The sequence below is a fragment of the Balaenoptera borealis genome (assembly GCF_965194805.1).
Source record: "Balaenoptera borealis genome assembly, chromosome: 5".
NCBI classification, from domain to species: Eukaryota; Metazoa; Chordata; class Mammalia; order Artiodactyla; family Balaenopteridae; genus Balaenoptera; species Balaenoptera borealis.
Genome location: NC_138862.1, coordinates 70,476,493 through 70,502,606, shown reverse-complemented (window position 1 = coordinate 70,502,606; position 26,114 = coordinate 70,476,493). Strand labels below are relative to the sequence as shown.

At 48.9% G+C, this 26,114-nt stretch overlaps 1 protein-coding gene across 1 annotated transcript in view; it reads left to right on the top strand.

The window, feature by feature from the left end:
* The first annotated feature begins 1,404 nt into the window (after positions 1-1,404).
* The window catches only part of ITGB5 (integrin subunit beta 5), a 110,387-nt gene continuing 85,677 nt past the window's right edge, over positions 1,405-26,114 (top strand). The window contains exons 1-3 of the mRNA XM_082392301.1: positions 1,405-1,873; positions 11,502-11,587; positions 21,518-21,722. Coding sequence (XP_082248427.1) covers positions 1,804-1,873; positions 11,502-11,587; positions 21,518-21,722 — 361 coding nt within the window. The 5' untranslated portion in view covers positions 1,405-1,803. The remainder of the gene's footprint in view (positions 1,874-11,501; positions 11,588-21,517; positions 21,723-26,114) is intronic.

The window sequence follows — 26,114 nt, the reverse complement described above, 5'->3', positions numbered from 1 at the left end:
ATTGCCTCTCAAGCTTGGATAAAAGTAGCCCCAAGGCCATTCTGCTGAGGCAGAAAGACCCAAGATAAACCTGGGGCAGCCCCTGCAGCACAAATTTTACTGGAAAATGTTTGGGGACAAGCATAACTCTTACATCACAATAAACATGGGGAATATTTAGAGTACGATGATATTTCCATGGAGTTTAAGCATAAAACACTGTCCTTCAAGTGGAAGTTGGAGCTTGGCCTCTATGCACACGATACCACAAGAATAAGTTTATTTTCTCTGGCATTAGGGCACCACCCTGGTAGAGTGTGGGGTGGGAGTGCACAGTTAAACTGCAGCTCCCTAATCTGGGCAGTTAGAACTGCTGGCCCACTCAGAGCCATCTCACCAACTGGTTCCTGATCTGCAAAGTTCAGATCACTTTACTCTTTACTTCTTACTGCTTCTGTTTTCAGTCGAGGCATTCTGAACTTTTGGACAATGAATCCAGCTCTGTCACTTCTGGCAAGTTAACCCCTTTGTGCCTCAGTTTTCTCAGCTGGATAACAGTAGGGTTGTGGGGAGGATTTCGTGAATTAACAAGGTAAGTATTTACATTTCAGTGCCTGGCTAGCTGTGTGCTTTCTGTACTGTACGTGTTAGGCATCCTACTATTATTTCCTTCTATTGGTACATGAAGGCTGCCTCTTCTGCTGCCTAACCATTCCAGTCTTAACCCACTCATCGTGGCCCAGCCCAAGCCCACCTGGTCCTTTGCACGTGCTGTTAGGGGAAGCTCCCCACCCCCGCTCCTTACAGTCAATTTTAGAACCAGCTCAGGTGTAAAGGATAAGGTGAAAGCCTGAGCATCTGTTCTTCAGTTTATTTGTTCGGCTTCACGGAAACCGCCAGCGTATTGAGATAAGAAAAACGCAGAATAGTGACATATTGGCCAGTCTCGAATCCGCGTAAGGGGCAAAACTTTAATGAGGGAAAAGTGCGTTTTGTGTGTGCCTCCACGCCCCACGTGCCCTCACTCCCCCACAGAGCGCGTCGCCTCGCGGTAACACTCGCCGATGCTCCGTTCCTCCGGCGAGCGCGGCTTCGGGAGGACTAGACTGCCACGGCACGATTCCCCGCTCCCCGCCCCGGACCCGCTCTCTCTCCTTAAATCCAGCAACCCCAAGTATAATCTCGGCTCGCCCGTGCAGCGTGCCCCTCCCCCTTCCCGTAGCCCCCAGCTGCTAGGGAAGCCGGGCCAGACGCTACCCCAGGATTTCGACCCCTGCCCTGGCCGCCAGGTGCGCCGGAAGCAACTTCCACCTGGATGCCCTCGGCCTCCCGTGCCGGCCGGTCCCCGGGAGGGGCGGAGCTCGGCCCGCCCCGCCTCGCCGTAAACTGACCTTGTGGCAGCCGGGCGGGGGCCGGGACGGGGAGAGAAGGGGAGGAGTAAGGAGAGGAGGAAAGTGGAGCCCCGCGGGCCGGAGGGAGGAAGAAAAGGGAAGGGGCGGAGGCGACGGGCACTGTGTACCGGCGCGCGGGGTAGCCTCAGCCCGCGGTGCGTCCCGGAGCCGGAGTCCTCCCTGCACAGAGCCGCCCGCCGGGACCGTCCCGAGCGGCGACACCCCGGGCGTCCCGGCCGGGGAGCCGGCGCAGCGGCGGCCCCGGGACTCGGCGGCAAGCGCTGCGGGAGGGATGGTGGCGGCGGGGCGCGGGCCAGCGCAGCCGCCCCCGCCTCCCGCCAGGCCGCGGCCCCCGGCCCCCCGCCCCCGCGCCCCGGCCGCACGTCCCCGCGGAGTCCGCCGCCCGCGCCGCAGCTGAGCCGGGCGCCCCACCATGCCGCGGGCCCCCGCGCCCCTGTACGCCTGCCTCCTCGGGCTCTGCGCGCTCGTGCCCCGGCTCCCAGGTAAGCCGTGCCGCTGGCGGTGCAAAGAAACTTTGTGGCGCACGGAGCCGCCCTTGGCGTCTCGGAGGGGCAGGGCCCCGGGCCGTTGTCTGAAGGTGGGAGGCATCCTCGGGGCACTCCCAGGTGGCGAGCCGCTGGGGACGGCCCGGTGGGGGGCTTCCGTACTGCGGGCGCCACCCCGCGCGCGGCCCGCGGCAGCCCCGCAGGGCTGTCGTCGGCCTCCGGTCCGCTCCCGGGCGAGGAGGAGCCTTCCTGTGTAAACAGCCCTGCCCGTCTGCTGACCCAGCCTGCGAGCGCCCGCGCCCATTGCGCGGGGAGGGCCGCCGCCAGCCCCGCGTCGGGATCGGGGCTCTGCACTCCCGGCACAAAGCGGCCCTTGTGGCCGGCCAGGGGCGGCCTGTCTGCTGGGAGGCGCCGAGTGATGCCGCCGGTACCCTGGTCCCGGGGAGACGAAGGGCAGCTGGAGGCGCGTGACCCGGAGTCTTCGCTGGAGTCAAAGCGTGGGGGCCAGGGCTACTCCCGAGGGGGCTAGTCTCCTGGAAGCGCGGGTGTTCAGGCCCTCGTAGCGAATCCTAGAGTTTCACCGTGCCTAGGCCAGCCGCCTTCCTTTAAAGATGTACCCCCCTCTTTCCTCCCCCAAGCCCTCGCATACCCGAGGGGAGACCCGCGTCCCAAACCACAGCCCCACCTGGGAACCAAGCCCCAGCTGGAACATCCCGATCTGATTCCTTCTGCCTGGCTTTATCCCGGAGTTTACAAACACCCCGTGCAGCACACTCCCTTAATTCTGGAGGATTGATTCTGGAACGGAGGGCAGGGGGTGTGCAGTTGCACTCGCGCGATACTGCCCGGGGCCGGCGGCTGCGTGAGGAGCCCTCCGTTACCTGCTTTAAGTTTTCGGAGTTGGGAGGGGGCTGCATGTGGCAGTTGGGAGGCCGCAGCGGACGGATGCTCTGTTGGGCGCTGGGGGCTGCCAGGCAGATGAGCTACCGCCATCCCTTCCCCCCACCAAAAGCAGGAAGCTCCAAACTTTCTCCTTTCCCGTAGGAGATAATTGTGTTGGGGTGCTCAATTCACTTTCAAGCCCGAGATTCTTGATTGCTCTCGTGAAGCAAATGTCTGGCTGCGAGGGAGGGAAGGACTGTCCCCTGCCGTGTCTCATTTCCCTGAAGGCAGTGGAGGTTTCTGTCTGAGAGAGAGGAGAGGTCTGGGCAAACAAAAACTTTCTTCAGGGCCTAATTCAAACTTATTACTGTAGCAGGTTTCTTTTTTCACTCCAGAGCTTGGGGTAGATCACCGGTTTCCAAACACCCATCTGGCAACCAGTGCCCATTGCTGATGTTTTCCTGGGTCCCCAGGGAAAGGCAAAGAGAAGGATGTATCCTGTGTCACACACAGGAGTATATCATTGCCAACAGCCCCCTGCTTCCCAAGGACTGTCCTTTAATTTGAAATTAAGTCTTTTTTATTTTTGGTGGGAAAACTTCTTTTAATAATTTGTAATGATAATAGAGAGTAGGTTTTCATTTTGAGCAAAAGAAAAAATCTGGTAATCCTATATACATTTTACCTTCTCTTTTTGTTTTCTTTTTAAATCATAATGATCCTAATGATCTGTGAAATCCAAAAGTTTGGGAACTGCTGAAGGAGATGACTTCTTAGTTTCCTTACAGTTTGACATTCTGATTTTAGTAAAACCTTAAATACTTCCAGTTGCAAATAATTCTTTCAATACATTATTTTCCATTTGCGTTGTGATTTCTGTTTTTCAAAGTTTGTATACATCTTTCATCTGTGTGTTTAATCCAGCAGGAAACAGACTTCTAATTTAAGGGGGCTCACTTCAAACAAGTCCCTGGCAGGCTGACAACCCCCATCCCAGGGTTATCTGCTCTCCTTATTATCCCCTTGCCGAGGGCCTCCAGACAGGACCCGAAGATATGGTCTTCCCGCATAACCAGGGAAGGGTTTCTCTGGGGTGAGGCCCTTGATCTCTACTAAGAAGGAGGGAAGAGTGTGGCATTGATCGGGCTGCGGAACTGGAGTCATGTTTGCTATCATTGTTTATTAAAAGGAAAAAAATCAAATGTTCTTCTGGTGAATGTCCTGCACGTTAGAATGCTCGAAATCCTAGGAGAGCCCTTTATCCTATTTACTGCGCTCCTGTTGGCAGCACTCCCTCCCCCCATGATTCCGAGGTCTATGCTGGGGCTGTTGGAATTTGGCCTTGGGTTTGCAGCCCTCCTCAGGTAACCAGGCAAAGGTTCAGAAATGCAAACAGGGGGTTTGGTGTGTCGGCTGCTGTTTACCCTAGGTATTTACACTTTAGGGCCATCATCCTTGAATTAGGGGGACTTTCAATAAAGGGGATTGAGGCAGAAGAGGGCAGGGCCTAATTAGCTCTAATTAGTATTCCTCTCCTGCTTGTTCTCCATGCTTATTTAGCTACTGAGGCAACGGAGAATTAAAATATCTAAGTAGTTGGCAGAAGGCCCTTTGTGCCTGCCTACCCTGGTAACTACTTTTTCTCCTCCAGCCAGCTCATGGAAACATTCTGAGAAGTTTTAACATCGTGTGGGATGATTACGCAGTACTTAAATGATAGTGCCCCTTTCACGTGGCGGTGTGCAGCTGTGTTAATGGGGTGGGGTCGCTTCACAGGTATTTTCAGTTGGCCGGGGCAGAGGGCTGTGGTGTGTTCTCTTTCTTTCTAATTGGAATGGGATTAATGGCCTTTATAAATGTAAAGGAACACTTTATTTATAGGTGCCCATTTGTTTGTGAGGCTGCTGCTTCTATTGAATGCAGGGTTTGATTCCTGGGCCACATGGTGAAAAGTTTGCTCCCAGACAGGCCTTGACACCTGCCCTGTGGCGGACGGTTGAGGCAGGGCTGTAGAGTGCCCCTCCCCACCTCCAGGCTAGTTCCCTTCCACCCGCCCCCCCCCCCCGAGTTTTTCAAAGATGGTTGCTTGTCTCTTGGAGAGTTATTCTCAACTCTCGCTCAGAGTGATCCTGTTAAAACTCAAGTTAGATCGTGTCGCTCTGCTTCAAACCCTCTAGTGGCTTCCGGAAGTCCTGCCAGTGTCCTGCCAGGCTCTCCATGAACGCCCCCTGCCCCCCTTGCCTCTCACCACTTCCCCTCATGCACTTCAGTCCAGCACCGAGGGCCTCGTTGTCTTTGAGCTCAGCTGCAGTCCTTCCCTCTGCCTGGAATGCTCTCCCTGCAGATCTCTGCACGGTGGGCTGCCTCCCCCGCCCCACCCCCCGCCTCCCCCCTCGCCAGCCTTTTCTCAGTGTCTCCAGCTCAGCCAGAGCTGCAGCCTCCTGCCCCACATTCTTCCTGTCTCCTTGCCTTCTTTGAGTTTTCTCCCTGGCACTTACCACCATCTAATGTACTTCCGTATCTGGCTTATTGTCCATCTTCTCTTCTGAGCATTATGCCCCTCACCAGGACGTAAGCTCCGTGAGGGCAGGGAGTTTTGTCCCTTCTCTTTGACACTGTATACTCTGTGCCTAGAACAGTGCCTGACTCATACTTGTTGAAAGAATGGATGAACTTGAGTCTTGGTACTGTGTGTGTGTGTTGGAGGCGGAGTGTCCCATCCTCACCTCCTTGCCTCCTTCTACAACTAGCTTTGAGGTCAGGGACTATGCATGTAACTTATTAGGAGGAAACATTCATCGTGCGAGGGAGAGAACTCATTTGAGTGTGTCAAGATTTTTTGAGCTGGAATCTATGATAGAGGCCATTTAGTCCACCCCTGGAATTGTTTGCAGGAAGATGCTGAGGCCAGGAAAGGTTAAATGACTTGTAGCCAATAAGTGACAGAACAAGTACTTGGATCTTTCGTGCCAGGATATCCTTTCCTCAACCCATGACTCCAGCCCAAATGTCCCGTCCTCTGTGAAGCCTTGTCTGCATCCCTCGGGTGGAGCAGAGTTGGCCTCTCCTTCCCTTGCTCTCATAGCATATTCTGTCTGTTAGAGAGACTGGGGGCTGCCTCATCTGCTATGTGGTGAATTGCCGGGTCTCACTTACCTTTAGGTCCCTGATACGGACACAATGATTGGTACTCAGTTGAGTCCTCCCCGCCCGGCCACTCCTACCATGGTTTCAATGACCTTAAAAACAAAAACCTCAACTTTCTAAACATGTAAAACAATTTTAGTTACAGAAAAGTTGAGAAGGTAGTATAGAGAGTTCCCATATGCCCCACTTCCAGTTTTGCCTGTTATTTACATCTTGCATTCATATGGCATATTTGTTACAATTAATGAACCACATCAATATGTTATTATAAACTAAAATCCAGGGCTCCTTAGTTGCGGCATGTGGGATCTAGCTCCCTGACCAGGGATCGAATCCACATCCCCTGCATTGGAAGGCAGATTCTTAACCACTGTGCCACCAGAAAAGTCCCCAGTTGTCTTTTTAAAAATAAATTTTTGAATAGGTAATATATTCACATACTTTTTTAAAGCATAACAAGTGTAGGGTGAGAGATCTCTCTTCCATTCTTGTTGCCTGTTAGTCTGGGACATTGCCCCGACCCCCTTGCCTGCTCAGACCGTTCCTGTCGGTTTCTTACGGATCCATAGTGTGTTCTGTACATTTATTACAAATCTCCCTCCCCCAGTTTTATTGAAACGCAGCACTAAACACACTGTTCTGTACCTTGCCTTTTATGTTAACTTAGCGATAAGTAAATCAGAGTGAGCTTCGTATCAGTATGCAGGGAATAGGGAGCATGCACATTCTTTTTTAAAGCCACGTAGTATTCTAGTGTTTGAATCGGTGTGTTAAAAAAACAAGTCATATCTGTAAAGCCGACGTTGTCGCGTGTTTTGCAGATGTATGCTGTTCAGAAAGGCAGTAAAAAAAAAAAAAAAAAAAAAAAAGAAAGGCAGTAAAGATATAAACAATACAGATCCTTCCTAGGGCGTATTTACACTTCATGGTAACATCTTTAGACTGATGACTCTTTAATTGCTAGAATCAGCACTGGAAAGACTTTGTCACACGTGGGGATTGTGGTTCAGGGCATGGGGAGAGGCACTCCAGTGCCTTACCACTCCCCCCACCCCCACCCCCTGCCCCCGAACAAGAATGATGAAATGTTTTTATTTTCTGTTGTCTTGGAAAACAATGAGTAAAATGTAATTCGGGATTGTGTTTCTCTCACCTGGCTGGAGGAGGGTACAGGCAGGAATGGTTGGATTAGGAGAAACATTTCATGCATCTTGAAGGAAGGATCGGCCGGACATGGCGGCTGCCTGGATATGATTGATGACAGGCAAGGATGAGTCAATGAGTTTTGGAAGGAGATCGTGTTTTTAGATGATGGTTTGCAGTAAACCCCCGGCTTCAGAGACATTAAGGGCTGCAGGCAGTTGATGTTGAGCTGGAATGGTCACTGTGCAAACAGTAACCAAGAAAAGTTGTGGCCACTGTCTGGGCCGCTAGCACCTATTACCATGACCTAGACACAACACTCTGACATTTGTGAACTGCAGCTGTTTAACGTTTTTTTCATTGCTTCCTTCCTTTCAAAATGCTATTGGTGCCAAGTGACTCATCCAGCCAAATCCAAGCTTACTGAAATATTAATAGGTGGAAAGAGGAGAGATGCCAGAGGGAGTAAGGCTGGCACTGTGGCTCATATCAGCACACAGTCTATGCTTCTGGTTCCCTGAGTTCCTGGCTGCTACCTGGTCCCTGGCAGACTGTGAGCTCCTGGGGAGCAAGGCCTGGGTCATTCATCTCTGTATCTCTAGCATCCCCTAGTCCAGTGCTTGGCGTTTGGGACATGCTTAGAACAGGGTTTCCTGAATTTTAATGTGTCCCAACAGCAGCCTAATTTTATTTTTATATTAAAAATAAATTTTTAATTTTTATACAATTTTTAAAGGTTACTTTCCATTTACAGTTATTACAAATTATAGCAGTGTGATTTTAGAGGAATCATTTTGAGTGCAGGGAAGCTACTTTACTATTGCATGTGAATATGTAAGAGTAACAGAAACAATTAAGGATGACAAATATTGTACAGTTGTTCAGTATGTTTTCATACCAGATGCGTGTCACATCCTTGGAGCATCTTCAGGATTATGTCCAAGGTCTTTCAGGATGACAAAGCAGAAGACCAGAGCCCAGTCTGATATGGGTCAGAACGGAGGAGCCCTTAACGCTGTGAACCCGAGACCCCCGACCCAAGGTCCCAGAGCTCAGTGATGAGCCCCTGGTATTTAGAAAGTGGTGTTTGTGAATTTATGTTGATTAGGGCAGAGACATAAATGAGACATCCAATCTCAAATTCCTTTCTGACTGAGGGCCCGTTGGACTTCTCTTCTCCGGAGGACCCTGGAGCTCACTGGTCACATGGCCTGCGTCTGGGATGGTGCAGGGATCCCCAGGCAGGTACCCTATGTGGGCACTTGCCGGCCAGTGCCCCTTCTGACCTCTTACTTGTAGACTGGGCTCCTTCTTTCAAGTCACTCTTGTTTTCTCATGTTTTCAACTGTAAAATGAGGTGACTTGACGAGCTCATGCTAAAGCATTTCTAGCTCCAAGGTTCTGCAATTCCATTATTTTTATAGAAATGATTTTATACATCAAAGCAAATGACATGCCACAAGGGCCTGAGTGTGTACTTGATAAGGTTGAGGAGAGCAGGAGAAAAGTCACTTTCATTCTAGTTTTGATTTTTTTCACCCCCTCAGGTAGTGGTTTCTGACAGGTAAGGAGATTTTTTTTTTTTTTTTTTTCAGTTATCCACATCTATTTATTTAATGTCAGTACTTCAAGCTAAGTATTCTGGGGAATATTTTTTTTTTTTAATTGAAGTATAGTTGATTTACAATGTTGTGTTTATTTCTGCTGTACAGCAAAGTGATTCAGGTAAGGAGATTTGACCAAAACATGGAACTGGCATTTTGAAACTTTTCCTGCCATCATTCTCTTTTTTAAAAGGCTTTTTTATTTTATTATGTTTTAATTCTATTTATTTATTTATTTATTATCCCTCCCCTCCCCCCTTATCCCTCGGTAACTATAAGTTTATTTTCTACATCTGTAACTCTATTTCTGTTTTGTAGGTAAGTTCATTTGTAGCCTTTTTTTAGATTCCATATATAAGCGATATCATATGATATTTGTCTTTCTCTGTCTGACTTACTTTACTCAGTATGACAATCTCTAGGACCATCCATGTTGCTGCAAATGGCATTATTTAAAAGGTGTTTTAAAAAGTTCCTATCTGGGGCTTCCCTGGTGGTGCAGTGGTTGAGAGTCTGCCTGCCAATGCAGGGGACACGGGTTTGAGCCCTGGTCTGGGAGGATCCCGCATGCCGCAGAGCGGCTGGGCCCGTGAGCCACAAATACTGAGCCTGTGCGTCTGGAGCCTGTGGTCCGCAACAAGTGAAGCCGCGGCCCGTGCACCGCGATGAAGAGTGGCCCCCGCTTGCCACAACTAGAGAAAGCCCTCACACAGAAATGAGGACTCAACACAGCCATAAATAAATAAATAAATTAAATTAAAAAAAAAAAAAAGCTTGCCTTCAATTAAAAAAAAAAAAAAGTTCCTATCTGAAAGTCTCCAAGTGAGTGGATTCATTTTAAAATGAGAAAGGAGGTTGTCAAGGCAGGCAGGAGGCAGGCAAGCCCAACTTCCCCATGGGCTGGATTCTAAGACCTCCTTGGTGAGTGTTTGGGACCTGGAAAGGACTCTTCCTTCTGAAATGAGGTGTGCACGGTGGTTGGTCCCAGCTTGTTTCTCCTGGAGAGTGTGTTCTGAGTCCAGCAGTGCACCCAGGAGGTCCTGCTGTAGGCCTGGCAGTGAGATTGTGGTCCCCCAGCTCCAGGGGTATGAGGCAGGGGTCCCAACAGGGCGATGGCTGGTGGGGAGGGTTCAGGTTGGGGTCTGGCTGGGGGAAAACCATCATTCTCGCCCTCTGTGGGCTCCCAAAGCTGCCCTGCCTTTCTTCCTAGCACCTCGGGTTCCATCCCAGCTGCCATCCTTATCCCAAATGGTATTTGTTCCCTCTAGTGTGGGGTGACACAGTGCAGCTTCCTGCGTCACCCAATTTCTGTGGCTTTTCACTGCTAGTGACAAAGAAGAAGCAGAGAGTTAAAATTAGCCAATTAGGGAAATGTTACAGTTTTAAGATGTCTTACAACCAATATTATGTTGTTTTGTGGAGCTAGGGAATAGTCTCCACCTCCCAGTGTTTTCTCCTCTACTCTCTCTTGTTAATCTCGTTGACTCTTTTTTTCCCCTTTATGGTCTGAGCCCTTCTTCCTAGGGCTGGTGGCCCTGGGTTTTTCTTTCTTCTATTTATCTGCTGTGCCCCTAGGCAATAACCAGAAGAGACCAGTGGGTCTGTTAGTGCTGTGAGGACCAAATAAAGTTATTTCTATTCAGAGAAAAACCAACCAGTTCTGCTCTTGGTCAAAAGAAATCTGTCCGGGTTGTTTCAGAAAGGAAGAAAAAGAACTGGATGCTAAGTTTCACAAAGAATGTCTTTGCTGTTGGGATGGGAGCTGGAGGGGGTATAGAGTGAGGTAGGGAGGTGGGGGAGGAGAGGGGACAAGGGCTTTAACCTCAGTACCACAGTTGAGCCTGCCTTGGGAGGCCCCTCCTCAGATGAATGGCACAGGGACAGGGGGTGGAGGAGGTACTGGCCTGGGCTTGAAATAAGTGACGTTTATAGCAATAAAGAAGTTTCCTTCTAATCTTAGTTTCTGATTTTATTTAAAAATCAGGGATGGATTTTGAATTTGATGAAATGCCTTTTTATTACCTCCTGAGGTGATATGCTTTTTTCTTACTTGACCTACTAGTGGATATATTGAATTAATGGATTTCCCATATCCTAAGCTGACATTGTATTCCTGGGATGTATTCTTCTTTAAGGGCTGTGCTGGCTTCTTTTGGTACACTGTGGATTTGGTGCGACACTACCTGATTTAGGATTTTCTTATGCCTGAAGAAGATCGATCAGTTTTTTTTTTTTTTTTTTCTTTCCTTTCTGTACTATTTTTGTCATTTTGGCTGGACTAAGTGTAAAGGGGCCTGTTCCCCCTCAATGAGACAGGACCTGCTGTGTTACGGGAGAAGGCGGTGGGAATCTAAGTGGGTGCAGCAGAAGGAATGGGAGTTGCTAACACAGGTGAGCACGTGGTGGGTGCTTCAAAAACTGTCAGTGTTTAGCTTTGGCCAGTGAGCCTTCACCTGCAGTTAGCACAGGGGCCTTGCACTCCTCAGCCTCACGGAGGTCCCCTGTTATCCACTACCAAATGTAAAATAGATAGCTAGTGGGAAGCAGCCGCATAGCACAGGGATATCAGCTCGGTGCTTTGTGACCACCTAGAGGGGTGGGATGGGGAGGGTGGGAGGGAGGGAGATGCAAGAGGGAAGAGAAATGGGAACATATTGTATATGTATAACTGATTCACTTTGTTATAAAGCAGAAGCTAACACACCATTGTAAGGCAATTATACTTCAATAAAGATGTTTAAAAAAAAAAAAAATACAGGAAGTGACTCCTCCTCCCGCCCCATTCAAAAGCCTCATTGATAGAGATTAGGGCCAGAAACTAATTGGTGCATCTTTATCTTTCTTTGAAGGTCTCAACATATGCACTAGTGGAAGTGCCACCTCGTGTGAAGAATGTCTGCTCATCCACCCAAAATGTGCCTGGTGCTCCAAAGAGGTATGTGGGTGGGGGAGGGGAGGAGTGCTGTGAGGGGGTGGGGGAGGGGTGGGGGAGGGGAAGGGGTGGGGAGGGCGTGGGCTGCACCACAGCACACAAATTGACTGTGCAGAAAGTGTGCAGATTCTGCGAGTTGCCTCTTCCTCTTTCTCCAAGGCGATGACAAAAGAAAAGCTACATTTTTATAAGTTGGGTCTCTAGGTAGTGTTGAATGTTTTAATCCTGTTTTAGGGAAGCAAGGTCTTCCTTCCCTTTTGTGGGGGAACCAGTTATGACTCTTGTATAGTTTTCTGCTATTTGGTAAAAGACCTGAGCTTGTGAAGTGAGTCTGTTGCATAACCATTTAAAACATGCCTGGGTGGGTGGCCTGTTGGTGGACGCCAGTCGTTGTGGAGTGGCTTATCTGAGGATGAATAATATGAACTGGCCTCTGTGAAATGATTTTATTTGAAAACAATGGCTGCTGTTTCTTCAAGCCCTATAGGAAGGGATGTAAGTTTGGGGTGGTGATAAGCATATTGCTATCGTAAAGCAATACAAATATCAGTGCTTGGTGGGCTAATCAGGAAATATTCAATTTCTAACCCTCCTGTCTTGGGGGAAATTTCTGGGTCGCTTCTCTAAACAGTTGTTAGAACCATGGAGCACAAACCCTCTTTGCACTAGTGCACCACTAAAGTTATTTTTAAAAGAACCCAAGATTCGCCATTTGGGCTGGCTCAGCCTCTGCAATTCAGTGTGCGTGCCTCTCAGGAGGACCAAGGATGGCTCCTAGGAGGCCAGACCTCTTCGCCATGATGCAGCTACAGAAGTCTAGGGATTCCTTTAGCCTATGATGGCTAAAAACAGTCGTGTGGGGACCCCCTACTAGATGCCACACACTTCATATATCGTATCTCTAATTCGCACGACAGCTCTGTCAGGTGGGTGGCAATACACCCGTTTTACTGATGAAAATCTCCGTCTCAGAGAGGTGAAGTGACTGTTTCAAGGCCACACCATGTTCCAAAGCTAGGGTTTGAGTCTGGCTTCTTGGACTTCTGAGCCCAGGCTCTCTCTTCTAGGCTACACTGCCTCTTCCGTGTGACTATTGTAGAATTTTTTCTAGTAGAGAGTAAGATTACTAAACAAGCTACTTTGAGAGAGGACCCTTCCCAACATATGAACCCCTCGTATTTGTGCTTAATTGTACTGTCTTTGTTTTCAACTTTCTTTAAAACCTTTCACTGGTTCCTTATGACCTGCATGACAAATCCAAGTTCTGTGGCCCCTGCCTGCCTCCCCACCTTCATCCCTTGCTTGCCCCCAACACTTTAGCCCCAGGGGATGACTCAAAGGTCCCCAGAGAGCCCTGACTGATGAACAAACACCCTCATGGTTTTCCCTGTGCTGCTGCTTCTCCTGCAGGGCCTTCCTGGCTTTCCCCTCCTTTCCCTGACCAACACCTCGTCTTCAGTTTTCAAGAGTTAGTTCAAGGGCTTCCCTGGTGGCGCAGTGGTTAAGAATCCACCTGCCAATGCAGGGGACACGGGTTCAAGCCCTGGTCCAGGAAGATCCCACATGCCACAGAGCAACCAAGCCCGTGCACCACAACTACCGAGCCTGCGCTCTAGAGCCCGTGAGCCACAACTACTGAACCCGCGTGCCACAACTACTGAAGCCCACGCGTCTAGAGCCCGTGCTCCACAACAAGAGAAGCCACCACACTGAGAAGCCTGTGCACCTCAACGAAGAGTAGCCCCCGCTCACTGCAACTAGAGAATGCCTGTGTACAGCAATGAAGACCCAACACAGCCAAAAATAAAAAAAGAAGAAAAAGTTAGTTCAAGACTCATCTACTCCATGAAAACGTTCATGGTTTTCCGCCAGACACATCTGTCTGTCCACCCAACCATCTATCCATCCATCTGTTCATCCATCCATCCATCCATCTGAAATTAGAATGTAAGCTCCCTCCACCAGAATGTTACGGCAGGGGTTTTATCTGTTTTCTTCGCTGCTGGACTCCCCACACCCTGACTGGTGCCTGGCACATAGTAGTTGCTCAGTAAGAGATTGATGGAAGGATTTCACGGAGTGGCTGTTTATTACGTGTCTGCACATACAGACCATGACCACCTCTTTGTCTCCCCTGTAGTCTGTCCTCCTTCCGTCGCACTTATAACCTCTTACTCTGTGCATTTGTTTTCATGCCTGCTTCCAATTAAATCATTACCTCCTCGAGAATCTTTGTCTTATTCATCTTCAGGTCTGGCCAAGAATCTGGCAGGAATTCATATTTGATAAAAGAGCCCTGCTAAAAAGACATGGAGTTAGAAAACGAAAGTTTAAATCTCAGTTTTACCATGATTTATTGTCACTTTCTTGGTATGTAAAATGAAGATGACAGTTCTCACCCTCCAGCATTTTGGGAGTGCAAAATGAGATCAGTTCACGAGAGGGCTTGTGGATGGGACTGCTAAGCAACCAAGCCTCCTGAACCTTGTCATCTACGGATATTTTCCAGTGGAATGTGGGCAGTGGGTCCGGAAGCTGGGCTGGATTGTCTACTTTAGGTCTCTTCCGTTCCTGTGCTAGTACTTCCCAAGTCTGACGTCCCGATACTGGTAGTGACTGATGTTATCTCGCGGAGCGTATCATTGTCCTGGCCCACACCTCGGTTCCCTCTGTGCTTACGGCCTCAGTCTTGGCTTGAAGAACCTCCTGTGATGCCTGCCCGGGAATGCGGCTTCCCGTCCTCTTGGGAGGTGAACTTTCCCCATGGCCTGAGCGTGTTCCAGAGAGCTGGGTTTGGGGCATTCAGGAATAGTTTTGGTCAACCCCTGCCCCTTAGCAAGACAGGATAAGTGTGGCCGAGTGCCTTAACAGTGAATCCTGGGACATCAGCGCAGAAGTGAGGTTTCTGCCAAGAGCACATGACGTGCGTGCGCTGGAGGGCCGGTGCCGAGTGGAGGGCCAGGGAGGGCCAGGTCCCTACCCAGTGTGTTCCCGTGGATGCCGACCCGCCGCCAGCCGCCCTGTGGCTGCGTACCACCACAGATTAACCCGCAGACACATTCCGTCCGGAGCCCGCTGCTCCAGGTCCCACAATGGCTTCCTGACTTATTTGGGGTGGGGACGGGGACGTCTTACTCTGCATTTGACACTGCTTGTAGCCTAATTCCATCTCCTCCCCAGTCCCCCCTCCTGTCACTGTATTCTCCCACAGGTGTGGCGTTTGAGTCAGCCAGTGCCCTCACCGCCCCCCCCCCCCCCCCCCGTCTCCACACTTCATGCTGGTTCAGTCTGCCTGGGTCTGCTGCATGGCCCTGTTAACCTGGCTCTCCTGTCTTCATTTTCTAACTGTGGCTTCATTTTTCCCTGGTGGCTTTAGACAAGGGGTCCCCAAGCTCTGGGCCACGGACCGGTACTGGTCTGTGGCCTATTAGGAACCGGGCCGCACCGCAGGAGGTGAGCGGCGGGCCAGCAAGTGAAGCTTCTGCTGCTCCCATCGCTCGCATTACCACCTGAGCCATGCCCCCCCCCCCCCCCCCCCCCCCCCGTCCATGGAAAAATTGTCTTCCACGAAACTGGTCCCTGGTGCCAAAAAGGCTGGGGACCGCTGCTTTATTTTTTTTTTATTTTTTTTTAATGTGTTTGGGGATTTAAAAAAAAATTTTATTTATTTTTGGCTGCGTTGGGTCTTCGTTGCTGCATGCAGGCTTTCTCTAGTTGCGGCGAGCGGGGGCTACTCTTCGTTGTGGTGCGCGGGCTTCTCACTGCGGTGGTTTCTCTCGTTGCGGAGCACGGGCTCTAGGTGTGTGGGCTTCCGTAGTTGCAGCACGCGGGCTCAGTAGTTGCGGCACACAGGCCCTAGAGCTCACGGGCTTCAGTAGTTGCGGCGCATGGGCTCAGTAGTGGCGCACGGGCTTAGTTGCTCTGCGGCATGTGGGCTCTTCCTGGACCAGGGCTCGAACCGTGACTCCTGCATTGGCAGGCGGATTCTTAACCACTGCGCCACCAGGGAAATCCCGGCACCTTTGCTTTAGACCTTACCCTCTGGCTTCAAGACCAGAGTTGTCAGACTCTCCCTTACCCTAGACGAGGATGTGGAGGGGCTGCTGCTGGTCTTTACCACACAGCTCAGCCCCCGTCTCCTGTCCTTCGTCACAGCCCTGGGCTGTTCTCGGCCAGCTTGAACACTCCCTGTGCTGTTTGTACTGCACGGCGTAAAACATACAGCAAACTCCGGCAGCTTATTATCTATTTTGTCCTTCATTTTTTAAAAGTAGACATTTACCTCTGCTCTAAGAGAGTAAGTTTCACAACCCAGCTAGCTGTGAAGAGACGTGTGCGGGGAAGAATGTGTGTGAATGCTTTTATGGCAAGGCCTCGGGACAGCCCATGTTGTTTCCACTCACATTTTCTCACCTAAAACCAGTTCCATCCCTCAGCCTAAGTGCAGTAGGAGCTGGGAGACTTAATCTAGCTGTGTGCTGGGGAGGAAGGGGGAAGGGGCTTTGTGGACCAGCAGCCTGTGCCGGGGGCAGGGAGGCCAGCGTGCTGGACAGAGGACAAGGTTTGGGCAGCAGTGGGCGGGGCCGAAGGACTGGCGTGTGGTGCTCCCGGCCCCGCACAGAAAGCAGGGTTGTGGGAGCCCCGGTGGAGGCAGAGGCAGGGCGATGGCACTCAGGGTTGGGGGTGAGGGAGGCTCTTGGGGTGTGAAAGTGAGCCAGCCTGAGGCCATGTTGCTGTGAGCGGTCCAGGCTGCTGTGAAACCAGAGGGAGAAGGACCAGGCGGGCGTGGCCACCGTGTGGGGTCCCACGGGACAAGAGCAGGGAGGCCTGGGGCGCTTGGATGGTGGATGTAGGGGCAGACGTGGGAGGAGATGGGGAACCTGGGCCGCGGGGAAGGGTCTTTGCCGTGGAGGTGGACGTGGAGAGGAGGCATGAAGGGGTCACTAGGACTGGAGGCGGGAATGTGGGGAAGGAGACAGAGTAGAGGCCGGGAAGCAAGACCGGCCGCCTGGGCCTTCTGGGAGATTACCGCGGTGGGGAAAGGAGAGGGAGGGGCCGTGATCTGTAGTCTCCTTTGAGCTGGGAAGGAATGAAAATCATAAGCGTCCGCCCCAGCTCACAATAAAATACAGATCTATGAGAGAACATCTCTTTGCGGTCCTGAAAGGAAGCATCTCGGCCTATTGCAGGTGCTTCATGAACATTGGTCCAGTGCATTAAGTGAGCCGAGCGGAAGCTGACAGGGATTTCCCCATCCCCCAGGCAGGCAGGCCACGTTGGGGTGTGTTGATGGTGCACAGAGTTCAGTTTGTCATCCCTTAACCTTCTGCTCCCCTCCCCCGCCCCCTAATCCACGAGGGCTCCATCAAGCCAGGGCCGAAGCGCAGAAAGCAGCCGGCTCCGTGCCTCTGCCCGGCTCTCTGCCTGTTCACCAGTTTGCGACTTCTTCCCCCTCAGCCCAGGATCCGGCAGTCTGCCCCCTTTCCTGCTTGGGTTCCTCTTCCCCGAGGCCTGCAGTTTCTCAGCTCTTCCACCCTGCTGTCTGTTTCCGCAGCAGGCAGCGAGGCGCCCAGAGGACGTGATGACCAGAGTGGCGCAGGCGGACAAGCTGAGCGCCCTGGCCACGGTGCCGGACAGCAGAGAGCCCGCTGAGCGCTGGCCTTGGGTGCAGGAGGGAGGTTTTTTATTAACAGAACGTAGGGGAGTTAAGTGTACAGCGAACAGTAGACCTCATTATATCCTCCGTGTAACAGGCGATGGAGGGAGCAGAGAGGGCCAGGTTGTAAAAACCCCGAGCGCCAGTGTTAGAACAAAGTAAAAGCCATCTAAATTTGGAACGCCTCCCTTTTCTTTCTTGTATTATTACCGCTTAATGACTAAAAGCCCTGAAAGGTATTTCAAGTTCCCGTGTGCATTCTGTTGCTTCTCTTGGTAATCTGCCTGTCATGTAGTTACCCTTCCCTCGTGAGCCCTTTGGAGGGTTCACGACGGTGTTTCTAGAGACCATGGACAGATGCTTCCTTCACGAACTGAAACCTCTTCTGGCACAGAGCTGTAAGCACCTGTGAGCATTTGAGCTGCCCCATGAGAGCCCATCCTGAAAGTAGTTTCCATTTTTCTGTGTTGAGATGAAGACTCATACCTGTTTTTCTGCATCGAGTGGATATTTATCCTCCAAGTGTGATAGGTGGCAGGAAGAGCTCAACACCTTGGGCAGCAAGGAAATACTAAATTCAGAGGGATGGAGTTTGGGGGCCCAGAGTTAGTTTCCCGCTCTGGAATTCAGCAGTGACCTTGGCTGAGAAGGGAGGCAGACGATGCAAAGAACACCGAGCTTACGTCCAGAAAAGCTGAGGCCAGAGGAACTTAACCTTCTCCGGTGCACATGTGCATGAACTTAGGCGTGTGGGCTTCTGACTCCTCATCTGTAGAAGTGAGGGGCTGGCACCAGGTGATGCATCCAAGGTCCCTTCCCCCTGGAACTTGCTGTGTTCTGACACCTGGCAGAGGGTCAGGTGTCACGTCTCTGGGATCTATAGGCTCTTAGCATGTCAGACTTCAGGATGTCACTCGTGTGAGGAGGATTTTCTTAATCACGAGTCTTCCTTTCCTCCAAGGGTTTATAATTTGGGGCATCTGCATTCACTGAATTCGAAGCTTGGAAATGGTGGTATTGAGGCATTGTCTTTATTTATAACATGTGTGTACCTGGAAGGTCATAACCATCACCATATATGCCCCTGGTCTTTGTGGTTTTGGTTTCCTCTCTTTAAATATACATTCATCCTTATTCAAAATTAAAATATCTAGAGAGGTGCTAGAGGAGGGGAATAGAGGAAAAGCTCTTGGGCTGGTGGGGTTACCATTCCCTGCTGGGTCTGCAGTGTTCTCTGTCCCTTTCTTGGGCAGCAAGAGCTATGCTAGAAGTCAGTCATGGCTATTTTCAGACTGCATGCCGGAGAGACCTTCATCCATTGTAGGCATCCTTGATTGATGTCGAGATAGCTGCCTTACTCTCAGAAGGTTCTCCAGACTTGCCATGCCCAGAGGTGCCTCAGCCAGTGTCTTTGAGGCCCTAAAGGTCTGGGACAGTGACAGGACTCAATATATAAAGGTGTCTCAAAAGTTCTCAAGCACATCAGTGAAACGACTGGGGCTTCCCCAAGTAGCAAGAAACTGAACTCTGTGAAACAGGAGAAGGTTGACAAACCTGATAGAAATGGATGGCCCTGAGGCCAAGTCTGAGTTTGGTATGAGTGCCATAGTAGGCTGTCCCTTGCTGCCTGTGACGCTGGAGCTGCTGAGGTGTGGGCCCCCTGTACCGTCACGTTGCTGACGTGGTAGGCACTTCTGAAGTCATCCTGCAACTGGCAGTCTTAATGTTCTCAGTGGTGGTTCTCGCGCTGGCAGCTGGGTGACAGGAGTTCACGGTCTTTCCTGCTGGTGCCTCAAACTTCACGGAAGCCACGTGCATTGGAGTGGAGGTTTGGCACCCCCTTGAAGAATGTTACTAAGGAGAACGAAGGGAGAACTGTTACCAGTGAGGGGCATGAAGAGGGCTTTGTTCCTAACATCCTAGAGAATAAAGAAGCCCCAGAGCACAATCAGGAAAGCCAGCTACGCAAGCAAGGTTGTAATCGGCACTCCGTGGCTGCCTCTCAGTTCTTCAGGTTTGGGAAGCATGTCCTGGACTTAAAGTCTCCTGAGGAGGCCAGCAGGTGCATCTTCCCGGAGCAGCAGGTGACCCTGTACAAGTCCTCCCTCAGGGACTGGTACTGTCTATCAGAAACGGCCTTTGAGCAGATTGCCTGGGAAGCTTGGACGAAGTTCATTGCTGGTGAAGGTGTCCAGGCATTGGGGAATGATTTTGATGACGTGAATGGCTGAGGCTGTGGTGAGGAATCATGTAGCTGCCTCCTGCTTAGGGTGAAACAGATTGGCTCTGTGATCTAGTCTATTCCGGAGTGCAGGCTGCTTCAGACCAAGGGGAGGGCCATTAGGAGTTTCCATCGCTCCTGGGAGACTGAAGATGCTTTCCTCGCCAGCCTGGTGGGGGGGTGGGGTGGGGAGGGGATGTGCAGTGGTCTGGTCAAGACAGGTGCACTTTGACAATCAGAACTGGGTGGAGGACAACCAGCTCCTTGGAATTGGAGGAGCTGGCAGCAAGGCCCAGCATGCTGGCAAGAAGTTCAGAAATTCTCTAGCCACGTAAGCTCTGAGCAGGCGAACCCCTAAGCCCTTTCAGCTCTGGACAGCTAATTCACCCTGTGCTTCACACAGCTCAAGACAGCAGTCCCATACCTGTAAGGCCCTCAGGAAGTTACCTCTCCTTTCCCCTATCCCTGGGAGGGTTTTACTGCTTCATCAGAGCCAAGCTAGACTGTTCGGAACCCAGTTTAGAAACCTCAGCTTTGGAATCTTGTAATTTCTAGAATAATCATTGTTCTCACCCTGTTCTACAAGTGTCTGTGGAGCCATTTATATTTACAGTGCAGTCCCGAGGTTGTTGACATGCAAGATCTCCCGTCATGTCAAGAGTTCAATAGACAAAATTAAAAAAAACAACAAAAACATTCAGTTATAAGCAAACGAAAAACCAAAATCACAGAGGCCCAGAACAACACATCTGGTTTTACTTACTTAAAAATACTGCAAAGTCTTCTTGACTTCTTGGTCTTGAATCTTGCAAAGGCCCCAGTGGGCACTGACTGGTCTTGGGGCATCCTAGACCATGATGAAGGGGGAGGGGAGCCCCTCTGCGGTCAGCGGACTCTTGACTCATCTGAGGCTCTTTGGCAAAGTGTTTACAGTGGCGGGAGGAAGAGAGAGCATCTCACTCCTCCAGCCATTACTCCAGTCCAACCAGCTGGAGGAAGGGATCTTCTTTTCTACATCCAGCAATGAATGGGTTTGCTTTGCCATTGAAAACCCCCTTACTGGAAAATGATCACTGTTTACAGGTATCCTACTTGATAACAAAGTATATAATTTCATTTTAAAGTAAATGGCCCAAACTCCTAGTGCCCCAAACTAGGGTGGGTCATCCTGATGCACAGCCTTCTCCTAAATCCAACTGAAGAAAAGAAAGATTTTTCTTATCAATGTGGCTTTATTGTTTAAACAACAATAAAGAGAAAAAGAAAAATATCATTTTATTCCCTCTCCCCTAACACCTCAACTATCTTAATTTTTAATTTTTCTTTGGCATCCTAATGCATATACCATTCTATTTTCTGATTTTTTTTTCTTAATATAAATGTTTTGAAATTTCTGCTTAGTCTTCATAATTATTTGTGATGGCTGTATCATCTATTGAGGTGATATACCATATTTTTCTTCTGGTTTAGGGATTTTGGCTTCAAGTTTATGATTGTGCTATTCTGAAGAACATGCAGTATATATCTTAAAGAGTTTTGCTTTCCTTTTGATAATTTTCTTGTGGTAAATTCCTAGGAGGCGACCGAGGGGTCAAAAGGTACCGCATTGCTCTCCAGAATGGTTGTGCCTGCATGGTAGATGAGGGAACAGCTCAGACGTTAACTCTTGATTGTCTGAGTGATGATTACTTGGCCACTTGTATGGTATCTTTCAAAAATTTTTAGTTATGCAACTTCTGACCATATCAGTTATTTTCTCCTGCTTATCATGTAGACAGGCACATTTTTTAAAGGAGCGTTTTTGACCATTAAAATGACGAGACCAAACATTTTTACTGTGCGTGTTTACAGCTTACAAAATGCTTTCACATCCGACACCTCACTTAACCCTCATGATGCTTGGTGAGGCACTTGGGGGAGTTATTGTTTTGTCTGCTTTTAGGAAGTGGAATGTAGAGGGTCTAAGGTCGCAGGGCGGTGATGAGTCTACAGCCTGAGGTGTCCTGGAGCCGCTCTGACCGCCTCCTGCCCTCTTCCCCTGTTTCCGCACCTCCAGGACTTCGGCAGCCTGCGGTCGGTCACCTCCCGGTGCGACTTGAAGGCAAACCTGGTCAGGAACGGCTGCGGCGGCGAGTTTGAGAGTCCGGTCAGCAGCACCCAGGTCCTGTGGAGCTTGCCTCTCAGCAGCAAGGGCTCCAGCCCCGCGGGGTCAGACGTCATCCAGATGACGCCGCAGGAGGTCACGGTGAACCTGCGGCCCGGTGAGTGCCCTTGGGGTGGACCTGTTCAGGACAGTGGAAAGATGAGCCGGGCAGGGAGGGGGCAATGGTGAGGTGTGGCCCAGACCCAAGGAAGCAGAGTCCAAGGCCTTTGTGGATGATCAGAGTATCTTTGCTATTTTAAAAAAATTGTGAAATATATGTAACGTACAATTTACCATTTTAACCATTTCTGAGTGTGTAGTTCAATGGCATTAAGTCTACTCACAATGTTGTCTAACCATCACCACTCTCCATTTCCAGAACTTTTTTGTTATCCCAAACTGAATCTCTGTACCAATTAAACACTAACCCTTCACTCCCTCCCCCACCAGCCCCTGGCAACCACCCTTCCACTTTCTGTCTCTGTGAACTTGATTACTCCAGGTACCTCATAGAAGTGGACTCACATATATATTTGTCCATTTGTGACTCGCTTATTTCACTTAGTGTAGCATCCTCCAGATTCATCCATGATGTAGCACGTGTCAGAATTTCCTTCCTTTTCAAGGTGAATAATCCTCCATTGTACGTATAGACACATTTTGTTTATCCATTCACCCATCGATGGACTCTTGGATTGTTTCCACCTTTAGACTACTGTGAATAATGTTCTTGTTTTTCGTGGGAGGATGCTGGTATGTTTACTCCCTAGTTAATGCAAGTTTCTCAGGGAACGTGCTACTGCCAGGAGAAAGTATTTTTTCCTGTCAGCAAATTCCATTTGAATCAGTGGCGTTCTGAAGGGACGAACTTGCAGAGTAGAGATTTTTTTTTTTTTTTTTTTTTATGACCCTGGAGCCTCTGCCAGCCCTGGAGTTGATTGTGGTATAAGGGAGCTGACAGTTTTTGCACACCTACTCTGTGCCTATTACTTGACCTACCCGAAGGTAGCTGATGTAACTTTACACCTGAGGAGCTGTGTGCTCAAGGGCTCCCAGTCAGAGCGGTGAACCTGACTCAATATTGAGTCTTTGTTTTTAAATTTTTATTTATTTATTTATTTATTTTTGGGTGTGTTGGGTCTTCGTTTCTGTGTGAGGGCTTTCTCTAGTTGCGGCAAGTGGGGCAACTCTTCATGGCGGTGCGCGGGCCTCTCACTGTCACGGCCTCCTGTTGTGGAGCACAGGCTCCAGACGCGCAGGCTCAGTAGCTGTGGCTCACGGGCCCATTTGCTCGTGGCATGTGGGATCTTCCCAGACCAGGGCTCGAACCCGTGTCCCCTGCATTGGCAGGCAGACTCCCAACCACTGCGCCACCAGGGAAGCCCCAATATTGAGTCTTTGTGGTTGCACAGGTCATGGTTGTTTCTAGCTCACCACTTTTGTCGTTTTGTATTCTACATATTAGGTCCCTTGTGATGTCAAGGGAGGTTGTGAATGTGGCCAAATTAGAAGGTATCACATTGTTGAGAGAAGGCAGCTTTTTTCCCAAATCCCATTGATTTTTAGCCTTTTCTTCTTTCTCATTGTCTAGGAAACCACTGGCAATAACTATTTCCAGGTGGTTCGTTTAGACTTCAGGGCGCTGGGTCAGTGGAAAGATGAGGGATCTAGTTGGCCGTCCTAGGTTCTGGCTCTGGCTCTGTTCCTAGCTCGGGGGTCCTGGGCAAGCTGCTCTATTCCTTAGCATCTCAGGGTCTTTGTCACCTTCATTGCTCACAGCCCTGTTCAGAGGCTTAAATGAGACTTTTTGTATAAATGCACTTGAAGAACTTTTAATTATTGTTTTCTAAGAGTAATGGCCAAAGATGCAGATTTTGGAGTCAGCCACGTCTAGGTTTGGATAGAGATTCTCATGTCTCAGAAATGGATCTAGCACAGCCCTGTACGTCTTAAGCTCTTAGTATTGCCTGTTCTTCTTGTTGTCGTTAGAAAGAACTCTGAGTCACCGTGTATTTGAGAACTGTTTTATTTTGCTTATTGAATTGTCTTGGAAATAAGAAACAGAAGAAGGGTATAAGTGGCATAGAGCAGCATAAACTGCTGGATGGCCCAGGGATTAGTGCTGGGATTAGCTGAAGTAACTGTTTTCACAAGTCATCTCACTGGGGGGGACACTTCACCTTTTGTTTAGTGAGATTCCAAGTTGAGAGAGAGAAGGGAGCCCTTACAAAGCTGTGTGGGTGGGTAGAAAAGAGGAAGCTTTCTGTGGGCCAATGTCCGGTGGTGTCCTCCGGGGGGGAAGATGAATGCCTCTCCCCACGTGGAGTCAGGCTCAGGGTCAAGGGCTCTGACCTAGAAGGGGACGTAGGGGTTGTTGTAGACTCTTAATATATCAGAACACAGTGTATGATAAGAATGGTTACGACTAACATCAATGGTGTATTTTCCTTTTTAACGTAACAGTGTAACAGTCACTTCAAGAAAATTCTTAAAGTCATTCGCTTTAACACTATTTTTCATTCTTACTAGATCTTCTGTCTTTGTATATGTGTTCATATTTTTCATATACTAACAATGTATTTATTACTGTGTACTGTTTTCACTTAATTTTTGGAAACAAGGACCAAAATTAACACCTCCAGAAGAGTTATAGTTTGAGGGTCATCATCGAGGGAGGTTTTTATTTTTGGAACTGCTCATCTAGAATTACTCTGAGCCTGTGGTGCGCTCTCCAAGAAACATTCTTCATGGTGGCAAATCCTTATTCTTTAGGGTAGATTTAATTTAGGGAAGAGTTGGAGGTCACACAGAATCAGAGATGTCACAGTTTCAATTCCAGTTTTCAAAATCAGAATTCAGGTGTGGCTCTAAGGCAGAGAGACTGTTGTTTGCTTTGACTTATCAACTGGCTTTTAAAACAGCCCCCAAAGAAGTGATTTGAGTGAGGGCACCCTCCTAGGGCAGAGTTGTCAAAGTTCTCACGAAGTTTATGCACAATGCTTATTTATGCATGAAGCTCAACGTATACTCAATTAAAGAAAGAAATCAGTCTTATTTGGTATAGTCAAATCTCTCGCTAAGCATTATGATTCAGTTTCCAGTATTGGAAATAAATGGGAAACATGATTCTGTGTTTATACAAAATCGTGATGCGAGTGCTGTGTGCAGCTCTGGTCCTGCGGAAGGTGCGGTGATGGAGAGCCCTTTGCTGTGGCGGTCAAGGTGAAGGAGGGGCAGGCTGCCCTGTGAAGACACACCCAAGCTGTGAGCGTGTTTCAGTCTCTGTAGAGATGAAGACTAGGAGGAGATCAGATGATAATCTGAATTCCTAGAGGTCTAGAACCTTGTGAACATGTTTCTCAAATATAGAAACACTTGAAGCCGATGATGCCTCTTCAAATTTTGAAAATTTCAGTAATTATAAAGAGAAGGACAGGCAAACCACAGATATTTATCTGGGGAAAAGGGAGAATGGTATGTTACAATTAACAACATTTTCAGTTTACCAAGTGGGTACTTACTTCAAGGTAATGCCCCCGTGACTCAGGAAGGTGTTCAGGTATGTAACGATTGGTTTTTCCATTGTGTATTTTTAGAAATGCTTTCCTGTCTCCTCCTTTGCCCTGCTCCCCAATACCTCATAATAGGTATTCGTTGAATGAAGTGTAGCACTTTACTAGCCTTATGCCAGACTAGTCAAGGACAAGCTTCAGCACAATATGTGAGGTACTTCACCAAGGCAAAGTTAATTGTTCCAGGATAAGCCTGGAAAAAAAAGAAAGAAAATTTTTCCTCTACTTTAAGCAGAATATTTTGTTTTGCTTTTTTTTTAAAAATTGAGATATAATTCACATACCATAAAATTCACCATTTTGAAGTATACAATTCAGTGGTTTGTAGTGTACTTGCAAGGTGGTTACAACATCACCACTATCTAATTCCAGAACATTTTCATCACCCCGAAAAGAAACCCTGTACCCGTTAATAGTCACTCCTTATCCTCTGCCTCCACGCCATATTCAGCCCCTGACATCCACTAATCTATTTTATATCTCTGAGGTTTTGCTAACTCTGGACATTTCATTTAAATCATGTAATATGTTGTCTTTTATTTCTGGCTTCTTTCACTTAAGCAAAATATTTTTAAGATTCATTGATGTTGTAGCATGAATCAGGACTTCATTCCTTTTTATGGCCAAATAATGTTCCATTGTATATTTATAGATACACCACATTTTAGTTGATGGATATTTGGGCTGTTTCCACTTTGGGACAATTATGACTAATGCTGCAGTGAACATTTATGTACACGTTTTTGTGTGGACATATGTTTTCAATAATCTTGATTATATATCTAGGAGTGAAATTGCTAGATCATACGGTAATTCTATGTTTAACTTTTTCAGGAACTGCCAAACTTTAAGCAAGATTTTGTATAAACACAAGATCATGTTTTCCATTTTGTTTCCAGTCCTGGAAACTGTATGTCAGGATAACAATCTTAAAGAAA